This window comes from Medicago truncatula, chromosome 3 (assembly GCF_003473485.1).
Source record: "Medicago truncatula cultivar Jemalong A17 chromosome 3, MtrunA17r5.0-ANR, whole genome shotgun sequence".
In the NCBI taxonomy this organism is placed as follows: domain Eukaryota; kingdom Viridiplantae; phylum Streptophyta; class Magnoliopsida; order Fabales; family Fabaceae; genus Medicago; species Medicago truncatula.
Window position 1 is genome coordinate 48,898,462 of NC_053044.1, and position 25,523 is coordinate 48,923,984.

General features: G+C 33.7%; 4 protein-coding genes, 1 long non-coding RNA gene and 1 other non-coding gene across 14 annotated transcripts; 4 read left to right on the forward strand and 2 right to left on the reverse strand.

The window, feature by feature from the left end:
• Positions 1–24: 24 nt before the first annotated feature.
• TRNAS-UGA (transfer RNA serine (anticodon UGA)) lies at positions 25–106 on the reverse strand. Its single transcript has one exon. It is a non-coding gene; the product is annotated as a tRNA-Ser (tRNA).
• Positions 107–1,576: 1,470 nt separating this feature from the next.
• LOC11428170 (thylakoid lumenal 17.9 kDa protein, chloroplastic) lies at positions 1,577–3,556 on the forward strand. Its single transcript, XM_003602753.4, has 4 exons — positions 1,577–1,962; positions 2,050–2,164; positions 2,250–2,319; positions 3,168–3,556. Exons 1-4 carry the CDS (start codon positions 1,718–1,720, stop codon positions 3,386–3,388), a joined length of 651 nt encoding a protein of 216 aa, XP_003602801.1. The 5' UTR covers positions 1,577–1,717; the 3' UTR covers positions 3,389–3,556.
• Positions 3,557–5,378: 1,822 nt separating this feature from the next.
• Positions 5,379–8,454, forward strand: LOC11421299 (protein NUCLEAR FUSION DEFECTIVE 4). Its single transcript, XM_003602754.4, has 3 exons — positions 5,379–6,005; positions 6,475–7,313; positions 7,661–8,454. The coding sequence occupies exons 1-3, from the start codon at positions 5,670–5,672 to the stop codon at positions 8,178–8,180; spliced, it is 1,695 nt and encodes a 564-aa protein (XP_003602802.1). The 5' UTR covers positions 5,379–5,669; the 3' UTR covers positions 8,181–8,454.
• Positions 8,455–9,474: 1,020 nt separating this feature from the next.
• On the reverse strand, positions 9,475–13,093 carry LOC11429704 (uncharacterized). 7 transcript variants are annotated; one of them, XR_003009961.2, is made up of 5 exons: positions 12,802–13,084; positions 12,277–12,400; positions 11,411–11,685; positions 10,985–11,061; positions 9,475–10,295 (listed from the first exon to the last, which is right to left on the reverse strand). It is a non-coding gene; the product is annotated as an uncharacterized lncRNA (long non-coding RNA). The 7 variants fall into 7 exon arrangements; XR_003009956.2 differs by having other exon boundaries at positions 11,411–12,400; positions 12,802–13,093; XR_003009962.2 differs by lacking the exon at positions 12,277–12,400 and having other exon boundaries at positions 12,802–13,080.
• Positions 13,094–16,437: 3,344 nt separating this feature from the next.
• Positions 16,438–20,485, forward strand: LOC11421300 (uncharacterized). 2 transcript variants are annotated; one of them, XM_003602756.4, is made up of 2 exons: positions 16,438–16,612; positions 17,599–20,485. In XM_003602756.4, exon 2 carries the CDS (start codon positions 17,736–17,738, stop codon positions 20,205–20,207), a length of 2,472 nt encoding a protein of 823 aa, XP_003602804.2. In that variant the 5' UTR covers positions 16,438–16,612; positions 17,599–17,735; the 3' UTR covers positions 20,208–20,485. The 2 variants fall into 2 exon arrangements, with proteins under 2 accessions (XP_003602804.2, XP_039687673.1); XM_039831739.1 differs by having other exon boundaries at positions 17,619–20,485.
• Positions 20,486–21,340: 855 nt separating this feature from the next.
• On the forward strand, positions 21,341–24,720 carry LOC11429705 (nuclear transcription factor Y subunit C-1). 2 transcript variants are annotated; one of them, XM_013606219.3, is made up of 2 exons: positions 21,341–22,132; positions 24,439–24,720. In XM_013606219.3, exons 1-2 carry the CDS (start codon positions 21,483–21,485, stop codon positions 24,443–24,445), a joined length of 657 nt encoding a protein of 218 aa, XP_013461673.1. In that variant the 5' UTR covers positions 21,341–21,482; the 3' UTR covers positions 24,446–24,720. The 2 variants fall into 2 exon arrangements, with proteins under 2 accessions (XP_013461673.1, XP_003602805.1); XM_003602757.3 differs by having other exon boundaries at positions 24,442–24,720.
• Positions 24,721–25,523: the final 803 nt, after the last annotated feature.

Here is a 25,523-nt window from a genome sequence, read left to right on the forward strand (position 1 = left end):
TAAAAATGAGATGAAAAAAGAAAACGTCGACAGCAGGGTTCGAACCTGCGCGGGCGAAGCCCAACAGATTTCAAGTCTGTCTCCTTAACCACTCGGACATATCGACTGTTTTGTCTATTACGATTAAATATAAGTATATATTTACAACTATGATTATTATTAAAATGAATAATAGATTTGAAAAATTATAAAAATATAAGTTATAATGTATATGTTGAATCTCAATTAACCCAAATGATTTGCGGTGAGATCAACTTGAACTATTTTTCTAAACTTTTTCGGACAAAAATGTTGTATAAGAAAAGAGAGTTGTGACATTTCATTTTCTTTATGAGGTAAGATCTTGTCAATAGTGTATCGTGATAAAAACCCCAAGTTTGTAGAGATAGTGAAGGATGTAGATTTCAATTATGAGTAGTTGGACTTTATTTATAGGAGTTGTCACCCTAACTTCCTCTCTTATTATTTAGGGATCTTCTAGAAATCACTCCACTACGCAATTAATATCATGTCAAAGGATCAAAGTGGTTTGACTGAGTAAGAGAGCTCTCAAGATAGTAGTAGTATGGTCAAATATGAGGATTATCATATGGGTATGGGTCGAGTACAAAGAGCATGAAGCAAGCATGGGTCAAAATGGGAATATTTTTATGACAATCCACAATCCCCCAAATATAAGACTTGTAAGGGAAAAATGGTTTAATGTAATAAGACGAGATAATAAGAAATATATGATTGTCCACATTTATAATAGTTTCAACAATACGAGGTGGAGTATGATTCAAAGCGAGGCAACGAGGGATGAAACAAGGTGGAATATGATTCAAAGCGAGGCAACATAGGATGAAACAAGGTGGAATATGATTCAAAGCATGACAATCGGGGATGGAATTTGATTGCCATGATTTGTTAGGCATCGAGCCTAAGTCCAATCCATTAGATGTTTGACCTAGTTAGAGGATCATCGTCTCTGCAACAACCAGCAAGTAGCGACTTTTAATACGAAGACAAAGACAAGAAGCAAGGATGGAAGGGATTGCTACCAACGTTACAACCTCGATACTGAATGATCCGACTCCTCAAAGATTTATCCCTTCCATTACGTATACCTCCTCAAATAGTAGGAATGATACACAATTATACTCTGCTTACCTTTCTCTTTGGATTGAAGGACAAATATATAGTTCTAAATGTTATTTATCGCGACATAATTCAAGCAAAATTTTCACGAAAAGAGTACTGCATGTATTTACTCACTTGTATTGCACCCAAACATCGTGTTTTGCGCAAAACAATATATTATGATTGATATGTATCTTATCGTGATGTCTTCACGATATATCTCTCGTAGTATATAGGAAAGCTCTTATAAGTGTTTGTTTTGAAATTTATGGATACCATCAACTACATTTTATTTTAATCAAACTAAAAAATGACAATTGAGATCTTTCACTTTTGTAATTATACTATTGGAGTCATAGTCTTTAATTTTCGTGGAAGAACTTAATTAACCATCTTTATTAAGATCTCTCTTTCTAACTACATTGTTTTGACAAATCCTAGACCTTATACATTATATTTTTCTTTTGTTATGTGGTGAACAATAACAGCCTTTCAGAAAGGATCAACATTTCAACAGAACAATCGTCACCTATGGCTGAAAAAGAATGGAGCAAAAACATGATGCAGTGAGTGGATAGAAGACTCCATAAAAATCATGAGTTTGATACTTCGTCTTCTCCATCCTCTTCCTCAAACTCACACTAACACCATTCCCAAACTCAATTCTGATAATAAACAAAAGTTCCTACCAAATCTCTTCTCTCTAGCCATTGCTGTAACATTAACATCTCCACTACCTTCTCATGCAATCCCTTCCCTCAATTCTCAACCCCCTCCAACCACTCTTAGTACCACCCCTTTTTCTCAATCAAAAAACTTGCAACTTGGATTAGAAAATGGGTATGCTTAACGGATTCTATATAATATATGCTTCATAATTAATACCATGGATTCTATATAATATTATTTGTAACCTTTCTCTTGCAGAAAAATTAGACCTTGCCCATCAATAAATCCTGGTTGCATATCAACAAACCCGAAGTCATCATCTTTTGATTTTCCTTGGACGGTTCCTGAAAATTCAGTGGATAATGCTATTCAGGTTTCTAAGCTATTACTCAGAGTTCAAAAAGCATTGTGTATTTTTATTATCTCATGTTGTGATTGTTCATAATTTTCTTTTTCAGAGACTACGTGAAGCAATTCTAGAGACTCAGAAAAATGTGAAATTTCAGCCCGTGGAAGATACCCCAGATGGTAATTCAAACACAGTTCTGTTTTTGATCAATTTACCATTGGTGTTGTTGTTATTTGCTAGAAATTGTAGCCAATTAGCAATGAAAATGTAGAACATGATAATTAAATAATATTGAAGTATAAGAAAAAGAACCATCAATTGAGGGACTAAGATGACGAATTTTATATATTTTAGGGACTATTGTTAAATGGACTCCAAAAGCTAGCTCATCAAATGAGGGAGTCCAAGCACTACTTATATACAATGCCTAGGTTCGTTTTCCACATGCCCTACAAAATTCAGATTTGAAGCCTTGTCAAATGAGCTTGAATCTCACTCTCAAAAATTAGCTGGTAAGATGAAGGTGCACAGACACATATGCACACAGCACATTGCACAACTTAGGAACACTGTCAATGTGGGATTCGAATTCAACTTCAATACTTATAATTTTTATACGTTTTCAGGACTAAATTGAAGAGAGTGTGATAATTTAAGAAATAAATTGATGGTTTATTCTTAGACTCTAGTGATGAACAAGGAAAGTTGTAATATATTTTATGTATTACGTTATAAATGATTTTATCTAGGTCAGGCCAAAGACAATAAGGAAGGGTTAATTGTTTTACACAATGTTTTAAAAACTGAACCAAACTAGACAGTTCAATTGCTTGAATCGTGAATCAGCACTGTCTACAGTTAGGTTATTTGAACGATCCGATTGCAGTTTCGTCTATATCTGAGCTGTTTAAAGTTGTTGAACCATGACCTATAGGTCTCTCTGATTTGATGTATGGTTCAGTTAATTAAAACATTGGTTTTACAAGCTACTAGGCAAAACTTGATTTATGCTAAAATGAATATACAGGACAGTATCTGCAAGCTGAAGTTGATGGAAAATTTGATAGAGACGTACTTGAGTTTCTGGTGAAAGGTGATGTGGTTGCCTTTAGGTGTATGGCAGCAAAAGTGACTTATATATACCCTTTCACTACTGCATTTGGAGATTCAAAGGGTCAAGAAGCAAGACTCAAGCAAATTAATGATCAATTGGGCTGGTATGCTCCCAGTTTTGATTCCATGGAGTAGTTAATGTTTCTATTTTATGTTGCTTTAATTCTTTGGTTTGTGTATAGCTGAATGCCTTTATTATTACATTCTTCCTTATTATATACAATTTCATGGCCTTTGTTGTTTTGCGGCTAAGCTTAATGCTTGTTATTATAAACAATTTTATAAATATTTTGTTTGATAGCAGTTTCTAAGGATGTTTGTGTTAGCTTTTGCCGCATTTAACTTAGCCTAACCGTTCGATGATTATCTTAGTCCGAGCTATTTTTTATTTCAACCTACTACTTATTCATTGTTTAGCATTTCCAATTGCTCTTTCCTGTTTTGACTTGAAGTTATTAAGGCTACTTCTTTTTTAGAATAAGATGAAAAAATAACCTGTCTATTGTGACTTGTAAGCTATAACCTTAATACACCTTATTGCCAAGTTTTTTTAGGAAAATATTAAGGTTGGTTGAGAATTATTGTTCAAGTATTATTTCATGAACATTATGAATCATGCTTCAAAAATCATCTCCCCAAAACATACTTTACATAGGACTAGCAGTAGGTTGTCAGTTATGTGCCTTATCCATTGTTCATCTTAGAAAACAATTATCAAGATCACGTCACAGCATCAAAAAACTTGGATTTGACCACATTCCTTTAGTTGTTCTTTCTCCAAATCCAGTATTGGTAGATGCTTGAGGTTGAAGTGGGAGTGGTGTAGCCACAATTGTGTGTAAGGATCATCACAAAATGGTACTTCAACTTGTTCCCTCACATATTTTAAATCTGTTTATGATTGATCAATATTCAAGGTTGGTACAAGTAGCTAGAATGATGAATGGAGAAAAGTTTGCTCTCCTCCCCTTCCTTTTGCAAAAATCAACTAAACAAATTTTAAATATTTTCTTTCCCTTCCTTCTCACAATTGATAAAATTTGAAGTGTAATATTTTTCTAGTTTTCCACTTAAGATGATCTAGTGGTGTTGGCTTGAGACCTTGGAGTATGCTCGTTAATGTCTCAGGTTCGATTCTTTAATTTCCGATGCAAGAGAACCTATAAGCACAACAACAAGACATCACTCCCAAAGCTTATTTTGTTTTGATAAAATATAAAAAATAAATAAGCACCACTTCGCCGTATGAATGACACACCTTAATCTTTCAATCAAATTCTAGAAGATGATTACTTTTCTACACCAATCTTCAACCTGTGCACTCAATTGACCCTTCTTCTAAATACTCATAATAGGATGGATTTAGTCTATACAAAGTTCAACAACTCTGAAATCTCGACTATAAGCCAACTGAAGACCAAGTATCTTTTTTGAATATATCTATACCTAAATGATTTTCTCTATTTATGTTCATAAATGGAGATATCCTAACTCGTCCAAGTATATTACTAATTTGATTATTTCCTACAAAAAAAATATAAAAAAAATTCTCCAACACATAATTGATCAACCCAGTCCATGGTCATGTGAATCTAGAAGGCTAGATATTTATCCCATGCTGGAAAAATGGAAATTACGGAAGATCTTTTCTAAAATAATAGAACTACAGTACACGGCATCTCTGATCACGACATTTAACCAACAAATATTCAATGGTTTAAAAGTATTTTGTGAATTGTTCCTTTCAGAAAGAAAAAATAAATAAAAAAAAGTACTATTTTGCTCTTAAATCGAAGATATTTATTTGCCCTTTGCAAATTTGTGATGAAAATTGGGATCATCATTTTGGAGCGCAAAAAAGTAAACATGTCACTACAATACAAGGATGTCCACTTCCATTTTTTTTTTCTTTCGCACCGGTTTCCAACTCATCAAAGGTGGACGACTAATCTAGCTTATGCGTAGAGGCATGCGCACTGGTCAAGCATTGTTCCCCTGGAAATCAAACCCAGTATTCTACGGATACGTCTTGGAATGAGCTCTTGCCACTGGAGCCCAAGCAACTTGGTTTCCACTTCCATTTTTATTATCATCATAACCACACCACACAAAAATATTAATGCTCAACGTTATTTAAGTGGTCATGATATGTTTATGAATAATAATATTTCTCTCAAAAATATGTAATAATTTTAGATATTATTTTGAATACATGTCATATAAAATATCAAGATAAGTTGTCATATAAAATATCAAGACAGGTGAGTATATTATTCATATATTTACACACAATAGCTATAATTGACTTTCATTTTTTAACATCATCATCAGAGTGAAGTGGGATGAGAAGTTGATTTGATAAGCAACCTTAAGGTAGCTTATTGATAAGCAAATTAAGTGTTCAAATATAAGCGACATGGTCTCATTGCAAGAAAAGTTGAAGAAATTTGTGGGACACAGATGGGTGGTGTTTGTGTGTGCAATGTGGGATATGTCATTTGCAGGAACAGCTTACATGTTTGGAAGCATATCACCAGTCATAAAGAGCAGCATGGGTTACAATCAGAAGCAAGTAGCTTTCTTAAGTGTGGCTAAGGATTTGGGTGACAACGTTGGACTTCTTGCTGGGTTTATAAGCAAAGCTTGGCCTGTTTGGGCAGTTATACTAGTTGGTGTCCTTCAGAATGTTGTTGGTTATGGTCTTGTTTGGCTTGTTGTAACACACAGGCTTCCTTCTTTGCCTTTATGGACGGTATGTGTGTGTGTTTTATTTCTATTTATATAGCTCTTGTTAATAATCTAGTTAACTACATCATCAATTGAATCAATTTTGCTTTTAGATGCTGTTGTTTGGATTCAGTTTTTCAAATGAATTAGATTGACTATTGCTTTAATTACCAACATTGATGATGCTTCATATTGAATCAAGTGTGGTTTTTGATTTCTTTCCCCCTTTTCCTCACCATAACTAGCTTAGTTACTTACTATGAAGCACGGATACGGACACGGACACGAACACTGCTAATAATTTGAGAAAATCACATACTTCAGTATAATAATATGTGTCGGTGTCGGACACGACACATGTCCGACACCGAGACACAATCAATTTGATCCACCATGTGTTGTGCTGTTTACATTTCATATATAACAATTTATTTGACACAACAAAATAAAAACATGTGAACTAAAATTGTTAACCGGAGATTGATAACTTGCAGCTATGCTTTTTCATCTTGGTGGGACAAAATGGTTCAACGTACTACAACACGGCAGCATTGGTTTCCTGTGTGCAAAGTTTCCCAGAAAACCGAGGCCCCGTGGTAGGGATATTGAAAGGATTCGTTGGCTTAAGTGGCGCAATTTGGACTCAAATAATAGCTATGATTAATCTCCCTGATCAAGCCTCTTTGATTTTCATCATAGCAGTTGGTCCAGCAATGGTTTCTTTAACTTTCATGTTCATCATAAGACCTGTTCATACTTTTAATCAATCTAGACCCTCCGATGAATCAGGATTCATGTTTATCTATAGCATTTGTCTTCTCTTAGCTGCCTATTTAATGGGAGTTTTGTTGCTAGAGAATATGTTTGATTTGGATCAAAACATTATCACTTCATTTGCAGTTATTTTGATTGTTTTCATCTTGCTTCCAATTATAGTTCCTATTATATTGGTTTTCTTCTCTAAACCAAAAAGTGCTGATGAGGAACAACTTCTTCAACCATCCATTGTTGCAGCAACTACACCTATGCACAATGAGATTAATGATAATGTCATTTCCAAACATGTTACTTTTGAAGATGCGAAGCCGCAAAAAAATGGTCCACATAGAGGAGAGGATTTTACCTTAACACAAGCAATGGTAAATGCTGATTTTTGGATCATGTTTGTTTCTATCGTCTTAGGCTGTGGGTCGGGATTGACAATGATAAACAACATGGGTCAGATTTGTCAATCTTTGGGCGACAACAATGTTAACATTTATGTATCGGTTATCAGCATATCCAATTTCCTAGGCCGTGTTGGTGGCGGCTACTTCTCTGAAGTTATAGTGAGGTGAGATCTGTTTAATCTTTTTTCTTCTTCTCTATTCTATTTTGAGACAAAAAAAAAAATCTCCAATACTCCGATCTATTTAATAGCTGAAAAATGAAAATATCAATTTGATTTTCAAAATTTTCAAATATTGATCAAATTAGTCGTGCAAACGACTAATTTGACGGACATTTGAGTTTTTTTATAACTAAATTAATATTTCCATTTCTCAAGTACAAAATAAGGCTTTGTAATTTTCTTTGTAACAATTTGAGTTTGAGGCTTTACTCTTTTGATTTTAGTACATCTTTTAATTCTACTATGTTATAAAATGTTCCACTCCAACTTCCGCCTGGTTTTTTTAACAGAAAATTTGGATATCCGAGACTTGTGGCATTGGCAATGATTCAAGCAGTAATGTCTTTGGGACTCTCCTACTATACCATAGGTTTGGTTGGACAAGTTTATGTGATAGCGATAACTATGGGTTTTGGATATGGATCCCATTGGTCAATTGCATTAGCAGCAACTTCAGAAGTATTTGGGTTAAAGAACTTTGGGACTTTGTACAATTTTCTTACAATTGCTAGCCCAGTTGGATCTCTGCTTGTATCTGGATTGGCGAGCACGATATACGACTATTACGCAGAACAGCAAGCAAAGCACAGAATACAAATTTATGGAGCCTCCACGAAATTGGCAATGCCTTATTATGGTACCGGAAATAACAATGAGTTGCTTCTTTGCGAAGGAAACATTTGCTATTCCTTGACTTGTGGAATTTTAGCAGTAGTTTGCTTGGTTGCAGCTGGTTTGAGTTTGATCATTGTTCAAAGGACTAAGAGGTTTTATTCCCAACTTTATGGTAATGGGAAGTCTCTATCTTGAGTTTAGGGGAGCAGAGGAAAATTAAATTTGCAATTGTTGGGGGAGTGCAAAATGTGTCACCAACAAGGTTTGAGTATTATTTGAATTTTTCATGTCAAGTTAAGCAAGTGTTTTATTATAAAATTTTAATTTATAAAGATTTTTTAAAGAGAATTAGCACATAGTCACACAACCTTGTAAAAACAATCAAACCTTTGTTGATATTCTTTCAATATAGAGCTGATTATGTTAATATAAGATCATGATGGATTTAATGTATTATAGTCTTTTGGGACTTATGTGTTTAACATGTTATTTTATGGATTGAATAATTTGTTATTAGATAAGTATAGAAACATTTTAGGGTTAATTAAGTATCTGCAGTTTTGTTTTTAGTCCCTATAAAAATAAATTACACTTTTTAGTCCCTACAAAATTTTCTGTTAGTGTTTTTAGTCCCTGTTAAATTAAAATTTGTTTAATGATGCTTAAACTTCTAAATTTTTGAAAGATTTTTTACATACATATTCATAACATCGTATGACACTCTTTTGTAAAAAAAAATAGTTTTTTAACATGTAATGAATTAAATATGAATTTTTTTAAAAGCCAAATTTTCAAGATTATATTAATGAAAATTTGGACCTAATAATAAAATTTTAAGTTACTTTTTTGCGGAGGAATTTTGTATAATATTCTAAATAAGTATGTGAAAAATATATGTTACAAATTTAAAAATTTAAGCACAATTAAGCAAATTTTAATTTTACAAGGACTAAGAGTATGTGTTGGTCCCTATTAAATTGAAATTTGTTTAATTATACTTAAACTTTTATATTTGTAAATGATTTTTAACAGGCATGTTAAGAACGTTATACTAATCTCTTTTATAAAAAATTAGAATTTTTTAACATGTAATGAATTAAATATAATTTTTTTAAAACGCCAAAAATTCAAGATAAAACTAACGAAAATTTGGACCTAAAAATAAAATTTTGAGCTAATTTATTGTGGCGGAACCTTTTATAATGTTTTAAACAAGTATGTAAAAAATTTAAAATTTTAAACATAATTAAACAAATTTTAATTTAACAGGGACTAAAAACACTAACGGAAAATTTTGTAGGGACTAAAAAGTGTTTACCATGAAACTTGTTAAAACAAATTAAATTAGGAAAGACATCAACAACATCAAAAGAAGAAGAAAAAGAAAAATATAAAATATAAAAAATTAAGGGAATAAGAGATTAGACGAAAAAGGCAAATGGTGAGAATTGAGAAAGAAAATGAGTCACGGATAAGGAAGCCAAAGACATGACCAATAATCAATTTGTACTAAATCCAAGTGAGAAAATAATAAAGGCAGTTAACAAAATGAGTAATCTATTAGTACTACTTATTATTCAATCTATGCACCCGTGCCAATAACTTAATCAGATTGTCTCCAGAAGAACTACTAAATATTCATTTTCTGCCAATGAAGTGACCACCTGGAAGAAGCTACGATGTGGATATGGGTCGTTTAGAGCTATTCTAATGAAAGTATGAACATGCGATTGCTCATTCTCAGGAAAACAAACAATGCTTTAACAAATACAAACTCTATCACAGCAGGTGCAACACCAGATTGTTTATGAAATTGTATTACATAAACATTGGTAGTGTAGCTTTTTCTATGGAATACATAAGGAGAATTTTATGTCATTTACAATGTAGCAAACTTAAACTGCAGTTGGCTGCTTTTTCTAGGAAAAATGTGAGAGTAATTTATTGGTGGATGACATAATGCGTAGCGGGCTGGTTAGGTTTTTTCCATAAGCAAGAGGTCATTTTGGCGAGCTAGGGTGTCGAATGGGGTAGTCAACACTACTTAACATAAACCTGCAAAAACTTGATGCATTCTGAATTATTAGAAAATAAGCTAGCATTCAGTTTTCTTTTCTCGCATTACGGAATAAGCATACATAAACTTAATGCATTCTAAATCATTAGTCCATGTTCACCACAGTAATTTATGATAATCATTAGAGTTACGTATAAAAGAGGCCAAGTCAGAAGAGTTTACCAGCATCAATAATTGTTCTCCCAACTTTACCAATGTATGAACTCTCCTCCCAGCTCATTGTCACTCGTATCCTAATTCATTAGATAACCATTTTATTCCAGTAGCAATGAATAAAAGAAAACAAAGATGAAGAAGAAACAAAGAATAAACAATATGGAGATGAATATTTGCAGATATGAAACACACAGAAGAAAAAGAAGGCAAAGTTTGGAGAGGATTCAAGGGAAGACAAATAAAACTAATAAGAAATATATACATGAACCAAGAAAAACAATTTCTCTCAGCCTAAGCATCCCAAGTTTCCAACTTTATTTTAATTTTTTTGAAAATTAACAGTAGAATTAGAATCTTAAATGATTCTCATGTTGTTGACAACAATCAATGATCATGGAATTGGCCTATGTCAGAGTTTCCAACAGTGGTCAAAACTTACTAATATTGATCTTCAATAATTTCATTATTACATATATTTTACTCCATTGAAATCTTAAATATTGAAATCTTAAATGATTCTCATGTTTTTTGACAGCAATCAAAGGTAATGATATTATTTAAATTATATAATTGGAGGGGTTGGAACTCAAAAGGGAGTGGTTACACATGAATTCAAAAAACTCCTTATAATCAAATTTACTTTTACATAGTAGATAAAATTTCTAGATGTATCAAAAGAAGAGTAGTAATCTTTAAGTTTCTTTGATTGTACACAATTCAAGTAGTTCATTTCATTCACAATATTTTCTCTACTTCCAATTCATACCTGAAAATTCTTATTTCATCTTGACCTTCGAGATATCTGCAAATGTCCATTCCAAAATTGTTGAAGTGGTCCTCAACCTATCATGTCCGAACATATAAACTTAAGTATTCTTAATTCAAATACGATCTAAAAACACATTAACTACCAACACTATATAGCAATTTGAAAATGAGATACATAACACCATCTGCAAAGATACATTCTCAACATAAAATATCATGCTAAATAACCTTTTGGGTTATAGGTTGCTTTAAGATCCAAATGTGTCAATACATTTTTGGTTCATGCCTAAAGATTTTATGAAGAATCCTTTCAGAAAATGATATAATTGAGTTTAGAATTGTTCAAAACTGAAATTCATTTCAGTTGGCAAGCTATCATAAGAAATCACAAAAAGTAAAAGGTAATCAGTTTTTGAAACGTTACCATCAATTCAATCTGTCCTTTGACGCGGTTGATCAAATCAGATTCAAAACGAAGAATCTCAGGGGGGCTGCCTTTTCATTACGCCAAGCTCGCTTGAGAAGCTCAACATCAGTCGTCGAAATCAAGGCATCCTAATCGTCAGTGAGTGATGATTGTTCTCCTTCCACAAATCTAGAACCCATTGATCAAATTTACAATGAAAATGTTCTGCAAGTGTTATTTTTCAATTTTGTTGCTCAATGCTATTCAATAAAAAGAACCAAGAGCATGGCCACCTGAAAAAAGTTAAAGGAGAGAATGTGTTAATGTGTTTTCTGTTCTAACCTTGTTAATAAAGTGATGGAACATGAACTGTGTCAGAATGATGTTCAACATCAGTCAAACCACAGATAATTATATAATTTTTAATTTTTTTACTACAATATATAAGGTTTTAAATAGAGGTCCGTGACCACAGTCTGGACTGCGACGTGATAAATGTTATCGAAACAGGAATGCGGCCGCGACTGAAACCGCATTGACTGCATCTCACTGCAACACTAAAGATCGTGATACAACCACGGCATTTACCACAACTAATATTCAAAACATTGATAATTTACTAATTAAACAAATAATATAGAGACATTTGATACACTGGGCCGCTGTTTCAAATCCACAATTCCCAACTTCTTAGCACTTAGTTTCTCTGAGTTTCGCTGCACTGTTCTTTAAAACCAATAATAATAATCAGTAGACTTAAACATGGTCATTACTGAACCATAAACATTGCCATCAAACCAACTACAAAATATACTACCCAGTACCCATAAAACACATAATTCATGCATCCTTATAATCACCCAAATTCAACCAAATTTACTTACCCATAAACAAACACTAAAACACATAATTCGACCAAATTGGAACAGACCCATCGAACAGAATCTTCTAACATAACTTGGGCACAATTTTCTAATCCCCACGCCTTAAATGCTTCACATTCCTTTTCTGCATTGAAATGTTTATCAACAAAGTCTCCAAATGGAAAATTATCATCCACCAGAGTAGTACACAATCAATATAGAATCCTTGAAACGACACATATTTTAATAAATTGCAAATGGATTTTGTCTAAGAACCGACAACAAACATCATTCATAATAATTCAAGGGGAAATTCGACCAACAACACCAAAACACAGAAAAACATAATGAAAACGATCAAAGTAGATAAATTAAACAACTTAAATTGCGGCAACTAAAAAAATCGCGTCCAATGCACTTTTTGGCCGTGGAATTAGAAACTGAGAATTCAAGCATCGGCACAAATGTGTGTTTCGCTTCCCAACAGTAAACCAAACAGACAATAAGTAGGAGCAGAAGAATAGGAGAAATATAAACGATGTATACCAGAAACATTTAAGGTAGACAACGGACGGCGGCGACCGAGTCGACGACGGACGGCGAGGGATGAGAGGAGAAATACGACTATGATGGAGGATAGATATGGTAGAAAGTGTGGTTATTAATATGTTGAGGTAGAGGTTTAGTGGTCGCAGTCGATGGATGGGGAAAGGGTTGGCGGTGGTGATGTTGATAAGAGGAAGAAGAAACATGTGAGCTTGTTTTGAGAAAAGAGGAAAAGCGTATATTGATATGTGAGACATGAGAAAAGGGGAACAGCAGCTCTTTTGTTTTCCTACGTGTGCAGCTCTTTTGTTTTCCTACGTGTGTGTTTCAATTTTCAAGGAGTGAGATTTGATCAAGGGCTCATGTGTTAACCATCCTTAATTACAATGATCTAACGATTTGGATGGATTGGAGTCAAAAAAGTAGATTTAAGGTTGGAAATTAGGGTAAGCATGTTTACTAGGATCAGATATAAAGGATATAGATCTCGCTAAAAAATGTACGTCCTATATAAATTTGATATCATTTTTTTTTTTTTTTGTCAAGTAGCTAATGGTTGACCTGACACGCCTTGAGAGGGGAGAAGTGTGGATTTCGATGTTTGAACACCGACCCTTGCATGTCATTGTTCTTGCAACTAACAATTGAGTTGAAATTACATGACTCTTGCTATTATTAATTTTATTATTATTAGCATCATTATTATTGTTGTTATGAACTTAAGAGTGTGGTTAAACATTAAAGTGAAACGTAGACATCCCAACCCTGTTGACACTCCTAATAAACATGCTCTACTACCCACTCATAAAATGATAAAATAGCAATGATATTTGTAGGAAGTGGTGTTGATCAACCACCTTTGAGTTCACCTTTAGAGCGAAAGTAATAGGCAGTGATTCAAGTATTCTGATGCATTTTATCCTTCTGATTTTTTGTCAAGTAGGGAGTAAAAGGAGCCTCTAAGTCCTCGTTCTCATTAACCAAAAAATGTTTAATTAAGTCTAGATCCTTCTGTAGCACAAGGCATATGTGGGGAGGATTAGTCGTGGTTGTCTCTTGGTTTGTTTGAGTTTCGGGAACAAATTTTATGTGTGATGATGTGACGAAGTAATGATTTTTGTCGATTTCAAACACCCTCATCTACTTGTCAACAACTGTTTCATCAAGAAATTTGACCAGGAGATATTTCATGTTGTTGGTCATCATTCTCAACATTCACAACATGCACCAGTGGAAGGTATGTTGTGACACAGGTTCCAAGATTGGGGAAGTTCTCTGCATGATGCTAAACTAAGTCGGGAGTGTTCATCTTTTCTGATCCTTCATGTATTTACGTTGCACTGAACTGTGGAACAGAATGTTTCAACTGGTTCTCATGATGCATGACTTGCACTAGTGAAGAGATGGCCACATGCTCTAAAATAAAAGAAGCCTCAATGTGTAAAGTGTCCTCGCGTTAACTTCTTAATGTATCAAAATTGCAAACACGTCTATAAAACGTATCTTTTATTGATCATTTTGTTCATTAAAATAGTTTTTAAATTGTCAATTAAGTAATCGAATATAATTTTTCGTTGGTCAATTAAATCCATATAATTTCTTAAAAAAAAAAGACACTAGGGATGCGTTTTCAATTTCAAAACATCTAAAAATGACAATCACAAAATCTCACACATGTATGGGTCAAAATGGTTGTCTCCTTTAAATTGTACTTGCCTGTTTAATTTTGATACCATTGACATTGATAATGAATTTATATCTTTCTTTTGTTTTATGATATAATATAATGGTATAGATAATCTATCCAAATTTACACCATAACTATTTTGAAAACTTAACAATGTATATAAGGGGTATTGAAATTAAAATTAAATAAATTTCGATAACCTATTTGTTTTTCATGTAGTCAAGTGAGGTATCCTGAGTTCGAACCTTTACTCTGCATATATTATGTAATGTTCCTACCATCTGAGCTAATATCACTAGAACATAATATATTCTATCTTATTCTATCAATAACACAATAACAGTATATAAAGGAGATACACCATTTTTTGCTTTGTTTTTTTCTTTCATTTTTACCCTTTCATTTAAACTATTTTATCATTTTTATAAAATTATTTAAAACATCAATTAAAAAATAGTTAAATTTCATTAAAATATGAATAATCCATAACATAGGAACGATATTAGACACTATAAATCCTCTTGGGTTGTCCCGATGGTTTTAGTTTCGGACCTTGAAATGTGCTCATCAGAAGGTCTCAATGTTCAACTCTCTCAATGCAAAATTTGGTGGATGAGATTGACTTCTTCAAAAAAATAAAAATATTGGACACTATAAAAAATGACAAATAAACTGACACTATATAATACATATACAACATATTGCAATTAAAATGAGAGATAAACTGACACAAATGTGCTTGTCTTTTCATTAGTTATTAACAACGATGACACTCGTTATCATTTTATAATGATGTCCAACAATGTCCCTTGAGTTGTAAGCTCACCTCTTGGACAAATTATCATGCTTTCTCCGTTTTAAAATGAGTATCACTTTAACAAAAAAAAAAATTCAAAATTAATGTTATTTTCATATTTCAATACAATAATAACTCTTTCTTTTCAATTGTACCCTCCAATTAATATTATGCATGTTGCTTCTAAAGTATTATTACTTTTAAAACTAACCAATAGTTAATAAGGATAATTTGGTAAAATAACAATTTTATTTCTTTTAATCTTTGCATTTCTTAATACATGTGTGTAAAAATCTTAAACGACGTTCATTTTGAAATGGAGGGAGTATCTTTAAACATGATTCTAATGAAACTTGCCTTCCATATAAATTTTACTATTTAGTCAAAATAATTTTTTTTTTGCCATAATTACTCCATTATTTAAAAAGAAAATAATCATGTTATTATTTAAATTTAAAGATAAAATCCCGATTTCATTTTCCCATTTTTTATATTTCTTATACGGTAAACTATTGTCTCACAATAATTTTTGCTTCTCTTTTTGATTACTTTCCATTCTCTTTGAATCTCTCTTTTTCGATACGTTCTTTATGGCACCTTTTCACAAAAGAGAAAAATATAACACAAAAATATCCCACAGAATGATTGCTTTTACTAAATTGCATTATTAACTTCATTGAAGCGATGCAACCCATTGAAGCAATGCAACCCATCGTTTTAAAAACAAGGCTTATTGATAGATATAGTTACTTATGTATAATATACAATCTTTTGGTTTGAATATATTCCATTAACGTATGTAAAACTTTAATAAAATACATATTTAATATGGTCAAGTAATCCTTAAAAAAAAAAAAAAATTGTGGTCAAGTAGTAACTGTATAATATTGTAAAATAGTATTAAATTTTAATAGTAATTACACACCTTTTTAAAGATTTTTTTTGTTGATAAGAACACATTAAAGGTTTTTACTAGAAGCCAATTTAATTCATTGAATCTAGTTTTTTTTATACATCTAGTAAACTAGTAAATATATATTTTTACATTAACACATTAAATATTATAATTAAGTCAAATGAAATAAATGAAAAAATATACCCATTTTAATTATATAAAAAAAAAAAAACATAAAGAAAGTGAATGAAAAACAGTATAAAAACCTCTCAACATATTGGCAAAAACATGCACCGCACAGAGTAAGCTTTGAAAGTCTCTGATCGGAGCCCAAATCCTCAAACCTGTTTCTGAATCATTCTTCATTCAGAAACACACAAAAGCTTCAATCTTTTCAATTTCTCTCATTTTTCTTCATTCCTCTGTGCTAAAGGTGCGTCCTTTATCTTATTTTCATCATTTTCTATACTTTTTTATTTCAATCAATGTTCGTTTGTATTTTTATTTTCAGTTCTTATAATCTGTAGTTGTATTAGTTTATTGATTGATTCTGTTTGAAAATATAAAAAAAAATGAAGGGGTTTTTGTTTTATTTTGTTTTTGATGATTTTTGTTTTTGTTTTTTTGTGTTGTAACCGAACACCAACGTGGTTTGCGTCAACCTAAACGAAGCGGTGTTGTTTTGCAACCACATTACTGTGTGTACAATCCGAAACCTTAAAAATATGGTTAAAATCTTAAAAAAAATTGGTTTTTGGTTATTGTGTTTTTTATTGTTCTTTGTGATTGTTGTTTAAGGTTTATTAATTTCAAGGGCTGCATGAACGATTATTTGTGTTTTTTTCAAGTCTTACAGATTGAATTTTTGTTTATTTTTTGAATCTAATATGTTGTTCCTTATGGATGTTTGTAAAATTAGTTCGATTAAAGAGTTGCACGAGCAAGAATTTAGTTGTAATTTATAAGTCGAAGCATTGAAGCATGCTTGTTTTGTTGCGCTAATTTTGAAGTAAGTGATTGAAACTGATGTTTGATGGTGTATGTTTTGAGATTATGTATGGTTCCTGTTTTATTTTGCAATTATAATCAGCAAGGGTTTGATTGTTCCGTGGATTGCGGTGGGGATGGTGGTAAGGCATTGAGAATGTGAGATTGTGTTGGAATCGAAAACTAACTTCGTGATATCCTTATGGATTATTTTGGAAATTTGGTGTTTGAATGTGTGCATTGAATTTGTATTTACTTGATTATTTAAGCAAAACATTGAGAATTAATGAATTGGAATAAGCACCGTACATAATGCTGTTAGCTGTTAACCATTGTTTCTCTTTTTTTGTTAAGACTTTGTTATACGGTTTTAATTTTGTTTTTTGTTTCCTTTGTTGTTAACGTAGTTTTTCCATTTTTGATTGTTTGTAGGGTTTCTTTGGCTTTTGTAGTTAAGGGAAGCATCTTCATTGCGCACACAGAGTTGTCAGATTCTTGGTGTGAGTATTCACAAGTCCTCACTCGTTGATATTGCTCGGTGTTATGCTTCATTGCTTCTAAGGAAGGAAATGGTAATTAGCAGCGATCCAGAGAAAACAAACAATCCACACATGGGATTTAAAAAAGATAATGCCTTAAATGTTAAGGAGATGGCAGAGAAGATGATTTTACAGAAGGACTTTGGTGTTGCAAGACTACTTGCAAGGAGGGCTCGAAGCTTGGATCCCAATAATGATGACCTCCCCCAGTTGCTGGAAACCATTGATGTGTATCTCGCTGCTGAAGAAAGAGTTGGTGCAGAAGTGGATTGGTACAAGATCCTTGGTGCACAACCTTTGGATGATGATGAAACGATTCGGAAATGTTATAAGAAGATGGCCTTTAAACTGCACCCTGATAAAAACAAATCAGTGGGTGCGGATGGTGCATTTAGTCTTGTCGCAGAGGCTTGGACTATATTATCTGATAAAGATAAGAGAGCCACCTATGACCAAAAGTACCGCTTGGCAATTAGAGGGATTCCTGTCGGGATACCTCCTAATCCTATACCCGCTAGTCAAAATAGTTTGTTTAATACTGTTAACCTTGGTGAGAGACCTTCTGTACCTGGTGGTCAGAACGGTTTGTTTAATGCTGTTAACCGGAACGACAGAGATCGTATGAGTGCTGCTCACACCAGTCCCACTCCAAGACCTCCTGCACCTGCTAGTCATAATGGTCTGTTTAATGCTGCTATCCAGAAGAACAGAGATCATATGAGTGCTGCTCATACCAATTCTTCTCCAAGAGCCCCTCCTAAATCAGATACTTTTTGGACTGTGTGCAGTTTGTGCAGCACAAAGTATGAATACCTTGCTACTTACAGAAACTGCAATCTTGTTTGTGGCCGCTGCAAGAAACCATTTTATGCTTCCGAGATACCAGCCCCATCTGTACGCAAAAATGCTTCATCCACTTCAAGACCTTCTCAAATGAAGCAGCAAAGCTTCAACTCAACCGGATTGGATAGAAACTGTCATGTTCCAAGTAGGACACCAATGTCTGCTGTCAACTCATCCCTCGGGTCAGGTGCTTTTTCTATGCCTGGTGGCCTTTCCAGTGTACCAACATCGGTTTCTACTGCTGGTGGAGTTCCTGGTCTTTTTATGAGGCCATCTGCGAATTTGAAAAGAAAGCATGAAGACTCGGCACCTGTCATGAGGGAGGAGATACATTTTGGGAAAACTCATGCTGTTGAGAGAACTGTTGCTGGTTCAGCTTTTCAGTCTTCTGGGAAAAAAAGGTGCACTGGTGAGCATAAAGTTGATGGTGCTAGAAGAGACGTGGAAACTGAAATGGCGTCAAAAAAAGGAATGAACTCCACCAATGGGTTTGGGTCTCTGAAGATTAGTTTTGATGCAGGAAAGGTTAGTGCTGCCGGAAATTCCAGACGGAATGGTATTAGTTATATGTCTCAGCAGCAAATGAAGAATATCTTGGCGGAAAAGGCTCAGAAGTTGATTCGTAAGAAGCTTGATGAGTGGAAAGAGAGCCGTAGGAAGCTTGATGAGTGGAAGGAGATCCGTAAAAAACTTGATGAACGGTATCCATCTTCAATATCAAAGAACACTGTCCCAGAAGTTAGAGTGAAGCCTGGTCCAAAAGAAATTGTCAAGTCTGAGAACAAGAACAAACCTATCTCTGCTGATTCAGAGGCGAATGTTTCCGTCTCCATGACTGTTCCAGACCCAGATTTCCATGATTTTGATGGGGATCGAATTGAGGACTCTTTTGGGGAGAACCAGGTGTGGGCAGTATACGATGATGAAGACGGCATGCCGCGCTACTATGTCTTTATCCACTCTGTGATCTCAAAGGATCCTTTCCAGATGAAGATAAGCTGGCTTAGCTCTAAAACCAATGATGAATTGGCACCGATAGAGTGGGTCAGTAACGGCTTTCCAAAGACCACCGGGGATCTCCGATTAGGCAAGCGTGCAACAAGTAACACTCTCAATTCTTTCTCTCACAGGGTCAAGTGGACAAAAGGCTCAAGAGGACTTATCCATATATATCCAAAGAAAGGGGATGTTTGGGCTCTATTTCGGAACTGGTCCCTCGATTGGGATGTAACTACTAACGATGATATCATACATCAATACAACATGGTGGAAGTGCTTGAAGACTACAGTGAAGAACATGGTGTGAATGTTGCTCCGCTTGTCAAGGTTGCAGGTTTCAAGACAGTATTCCGCCAGAATGCTGATCCAAGAAAAATCAGGAACATTCCAAGAGCAGAGATGTTTCGTTTTTCACACCAGGTACCTTCATACTTGCTTACTGGACAAGAAGGTGACAATGCTCCTAAAGGTTGCTTGGAGCTGGATCCTGCTTCAACACCTATGGAACTTCTTCAGGTGATCACTGATGCTCCAACACAAGAAGATTCTGCTGAAGATGTTTGGAGAAAGAAGGTGGATGGAGCACAGGAAGGGAAGGCATGGCCTGAAAATTTGGTCGTATATAAGCGGCAACGCTTGAAGGAAAAAAGGGAGCAGTGAAGTAACTGGTGATTGTGAATAACTGAATTGGATTGAAGAGATTTTGTGTTCCATAATATAGCCATAGAGTTAGCCTATTTAATTCAAATAGTCTACAAAACCATAGCTTATTTATAATCACCAATTCGAACCAAGTTCGAGCAGCTTTTGATGTTTTTGCTGTATGTTGACGGTCCTGCAATTTTGGTTTTAGTGGTTACATTTGCAGGGCTTTTTGACATGCCAATGTACTCTAGTTACTAGCTTCTTCAAGTCAATAAAATTCAGCATTATGAATATCCTTATGTATGCCTGCTCTAGCTCAATTTTTTTGTTTCTGACTATTCAGGAGGACATGACTTAACTTTTAATATTACATAATACTACTACTAATAAATTCAGTTGTGTTCTTTTCAAAACAAAAACTCGTTTGAGGTAAAGGATTCTACCAAAGTTGTTTTTACGTGGGCTATTTTCATTATAGTAAAGAAAGGGGTACAGAATAAAAATTAACATACCTTGAGAAATAAGATAAAGTTGTGATTTATTTTATTATTTTAAAGTTTTTTTAAGCAACTCTAAAACTTAAAAATTTGTAATTGAGTTATCTTTTTTTTTTATATATATTTTCAAAATCTTTTAGATAAACTCTTATTCGAGGAGTTCTTTGATAATTTAAGTAAGCAAGCAAAACTGTAGGGTAAATCTATGTCTCTACAGACTGCTCCATAAATTAGTTGTAGAGGATCTTTTGAGTATTTGATGGTGACTTTGCTTAATCATAATTAATGAACCTGTAATTTTGTTTATTCAAACTTATGTCTATCCTTAAAAACATAAGAAAATCATTCATATTTTTCTTGTGTAAATGAGGTATCTCTGCATGTATATGTGAATACTAGAATATGCGAAAAAAATTTCTCAAGAGAATCAATATTGTTCATTTTCAAGGATGAATTAAAATTGAGTACCTCTAATTAAGATGAAAGAGACTTTGTCTAATACGCACAAACAAATTAGTATTGCAACATGCAGAAGCTTAATTTTTATCATTGGATCATTATATCTCTTATCATGACTTAAGACTCTCAAACCGCGTGTTTAACCATAAATTTTGTCACACATTGCAGTTTTATCCCGCTTTTACAATTGCGAAGAAAGAAAAGAAGTCCCATGCCCTAGGCCCTACCTTATCCAATCATCCAAAAATGATTTCCTTCCATTGAATTCACAATTCCATCAAAATCAACAGCCACCAATTGTTACTCCTGAAAACATCATCATCATTCATCATTCATGGAGAACAACAACCAACAACAACAATATCCAACACCTTCACCCACGGCAGTTACACCACCACCATTCCAACATCTTCTCCAACAACAACAACAACAGCTTCAAATGTTCTGGTCCTACCAACGTCAAGAAATCGAACACGTCAATGACTTCAAAAACCATCAACTTCCATTAGCACGCATTAAGAAAATCATGAAAGCTGATGAAGACGTTCGCATGATTTCTGCAGAAGCACCAATTCTCTTTGCTAAAGCTTGTGAGCTTTTCATTCTTGAACTCACCATTCGTTCTTGGCTTCATGCTGAAGAGAATAAACGACGAACTCTTCAGAAAAATGATATTGCTGCTGCTATTACTAGGACTGATATTTTTGATTTTTTGGTTGATATTGTTCCGAGAGATGAGATTAAAGATGAAGGTGCTGCTGCTATTGTTGGTGCTGCTGCTAGTGGTGTTCCTTATTATTATCCTCCTATGGGACAACCTGCTGGAATGATGATTGGTCGTCCGGCTGTTGATCCCGCTACCGGTGTTTATGTTCAGCCGCCTTCTCAGGCTTGGCAGTCTGTTTGGCAGACGGGCGCGGATGATGGTTCTTATGCTGGTGGTGGCGGTGTTGGCAGTGGTCAGCACAATGGCGATGGCCAGAGGTATCATTTTGTTTGATTTTCTTAATGTGCTTAGAAAGAAATGTTTGGGATGAATTTTTTGTTTTGGACTATGAATCACAGACACTAGACACCAACAATGACACATAGGCACGATAATAATTTTAGAAAATAGAAATTTTTTGTATGTAGTTACCAGTGTTTGTGTCAGTTGGATACCAACACATGTTAGATGTACGCCTTCAATCTGAAGTGTTGGTGCTATAAAACGCTGATATAGACACAGACATTAGAAATGACATTGATGTCACATGACACTGATACCACTGACATGTTGGCACCGGCAACAATATGAGACAATGAAAGTGATTAAATATAACTACATTTGTTGTTGTGCCATACATTGAACCAAACACACCTTCAATTTAAAGTATTGGTGCTGAATAGGTATTTAGGAGGTCTATTTTGTGTAGGTGGGGCTTGGGGAGTGTCAGGGTTTCACTGATTGGAGTTAATTTATAGGTGATTTTGAGGGAGTGTTAAAATGCATTTCGGTATGAATAAGTGTTATGCAGTTATGAAGGGATGTTTGATTTATCTAGATAGATGTTTCATTGGTTGGTTGGAACATAAGCATACAAGATACTGTAACTGTATAAATAAATGTATAGAGCTTATTGTAAGATTTGATTATGTTACATGTCATTTATTGGATTTCAGTTACATGCACTCACTTTTAGTGTATATCTCTGCTAATGACTTTATTTTCCTTCTGTTTTAGTCCAATGTATCTCTTTTTGTCTCATTGCGATTCTATAGTATGACCTTGTCAAAAACGGGTCGTAGATGTTAGATGCTGTAGTTGCATTTTCCATTTCACTGGGTGCTAGTTGGTTCTGCTTTTCTTAGATTTCAGTAATTTAAGATAAAAAAACATTAAAGGCGCGATATTTATATTTGCACCGAGGTTATTATGCTTTTGCTGTGAGAGGAATGAGCAGAACTTACCAACATGTTTTGTTAGATTTGCTTTGCAATAAAACTATGGTTTTCAAAAGCCACATTGTTTTGTTTTTATTAGTTATTTATAGGTGTGGCTGATTTGGAAATGAATCATGTAGATGCTATGTTCTTTTAAAGGGAAAGTTTCTTCAAGAATTTGCAAATTGTAACGTCAATTTGACATAAATGATGATATTAAGTAGCTATTTAGTGTCATAAGATAAGATATATCACATATTGTTGATTTATGACAAAAACTTTGATGGCCTTGTTATGGATTATTATTGACTTAGAATCTGGGGTTCATGTATTGAAGGTTCTGGAAATGTCTTTCTCATGCACAAACTACTGGCGTAACTTACATGCTCAAAAGACATTGTCTCTAAAAGTTTAATTTGCATTAGGTTAGGACAATTATGGCGTCGTTTGATCTATGTAACCGATCCCACTTAGTGGAATAAGGCTTGGTTGTTGTTGGTATTGTTGTTAGGTTAGGACAATTATATATTGTAATAGTTAACCCCAACCTGACCCAATTCATTGATTAGATCAGATCATACTTGCAACTGTGATGTGCTTTATCTGGGAGGGGGTGGTGAACAATGACAGTTTAAATGGTCATGATTGATTTTACTTGTTAACCATTTATGTAAGATTAGATGGTCAATATTAGCTTCTGTCGGCTTGCACTCTCGTATAATGTGATCTCAATTCTTTTATTGTACATTTTAGATATATGTACTTTATTATTAGATTTTCAAAACTATTGTTGATGGTGCTTATGATGTGCTTCCTTTTATTGCTATTTTAGGTGGTGGCAGTGGTTATTGACTGCATTCTGACCTAGTAGCATTTTCTGTATCCATTAAATTTCCTTTAGCCTGGGAAACTGTTAGGATTTAGAGCTTCTCCAGCCATCAATTATCTTATTCAAATTTCCTAGAGCTTAATTAATTGATGGATTTGTTTCCAGATCATTATATCAAACATATCAATTAACAGTTTTACCTGCATAATCTTGTATATGTGGCTCAATTGATGTCAAGTTTTTATATTAATGTGTCTTTAGTTGCATTCCTTTACTAACGTTCATCTAAATCAACACTAGTGTTATGTTCTTTGTGAAATTTAAACGTAACTTTTTCAAATTACGATCTGTTGCACTGCATGAGAGTTAGAACTTAAGTCAACAGTTAATTTATATTTATAATAAGTGGAACTGCCTACTTATGTTGTTATTCCATACAGTTTTTTTTTCTTCCAATTGGCTTGTTTGTCTTGTTTTTCCGTGTATACTAATGTCTTAAAATGGTTTCAATGCCTCATATGGTTTCCTTTTTGCTCAGCAGCTGAGTGACCGCGCTGCTGCCGATGGACTGTCAAGACTTAAAAAGATGCTGGACTTCTGCAATGTTTCTTGGAATTTTTTTATTGCTTGCAATTTAGAAATGATTTTGTTAACTAAATTTGTATGGGATGCCATCAAGAACCTTTTAACTTGATGATCAACAACATGATTTAACTACGTATGTACAAAATTTAAAATCGAACAATGATCCTTCTATGCAATATGTGAAACATATTTGATCATCATCTGCTAATAAACTATAGTTTGTATTTCTTCATAAGTTTCCAATGATACTTAAAGGAAATTTTCTGAATTACATTTCTGGAATATCTTGTAAAAGACATTTGGAGACAAATATAGAGCCTCTCCATTCCTCTCATTATATTTGCTTGGAGAACAATGAACTTTGATTTTTAAGACGGTCTCAGACTACTAGAATCTCAACTTGCCAATGAGGGGAATAAAGTCTCCCATGTGTAATTTTTTCATGGGAGGGTAAAGTATGGTCTTTAACCGTTCAAAAAGAAAGATAATCACTCGTGAAATTTAGATGAAGTGAGTTTAAATGATGAAATGTTGCACAATATTACACTTTATGCTGTCATGTAAAAATCACATGAGAGGTTGGAGACTAATCATCTTGTAAAAGACCTTTGGGACTATTAAAGATTCAACTCAAAGTTAAAACGGTTTTTGTCATTGCAAGTGATTTTATTTATTTATTTTGTCTAAATTATCAAGATGTCATTCAAGTCCAGACCATTTGTTGAGGAATTGACACTATGAACCATGTAATTGGCTGATAGATTTTTTCTAAGTATTCATTTGTTCTTTAATCTAAATTTCCTTTCGCTCAAAATAAAAATTATCCGGTAAATGTTAATGTATACATGTAACCGATCTCATTTAATTAGATAGGGTTTGGTTGTTATTGTCGTCAAAACAAAAAATTATCCGATAAATGATAATGGATACAAGCATATGTATTAGCAATTTACCTAGAAAATTTAGAGATTAATATATTTTTTCTTAGAGAACGGAGATCTAAACTTGCATGTTGGAGCCTTAAATAATTAGAAGAAA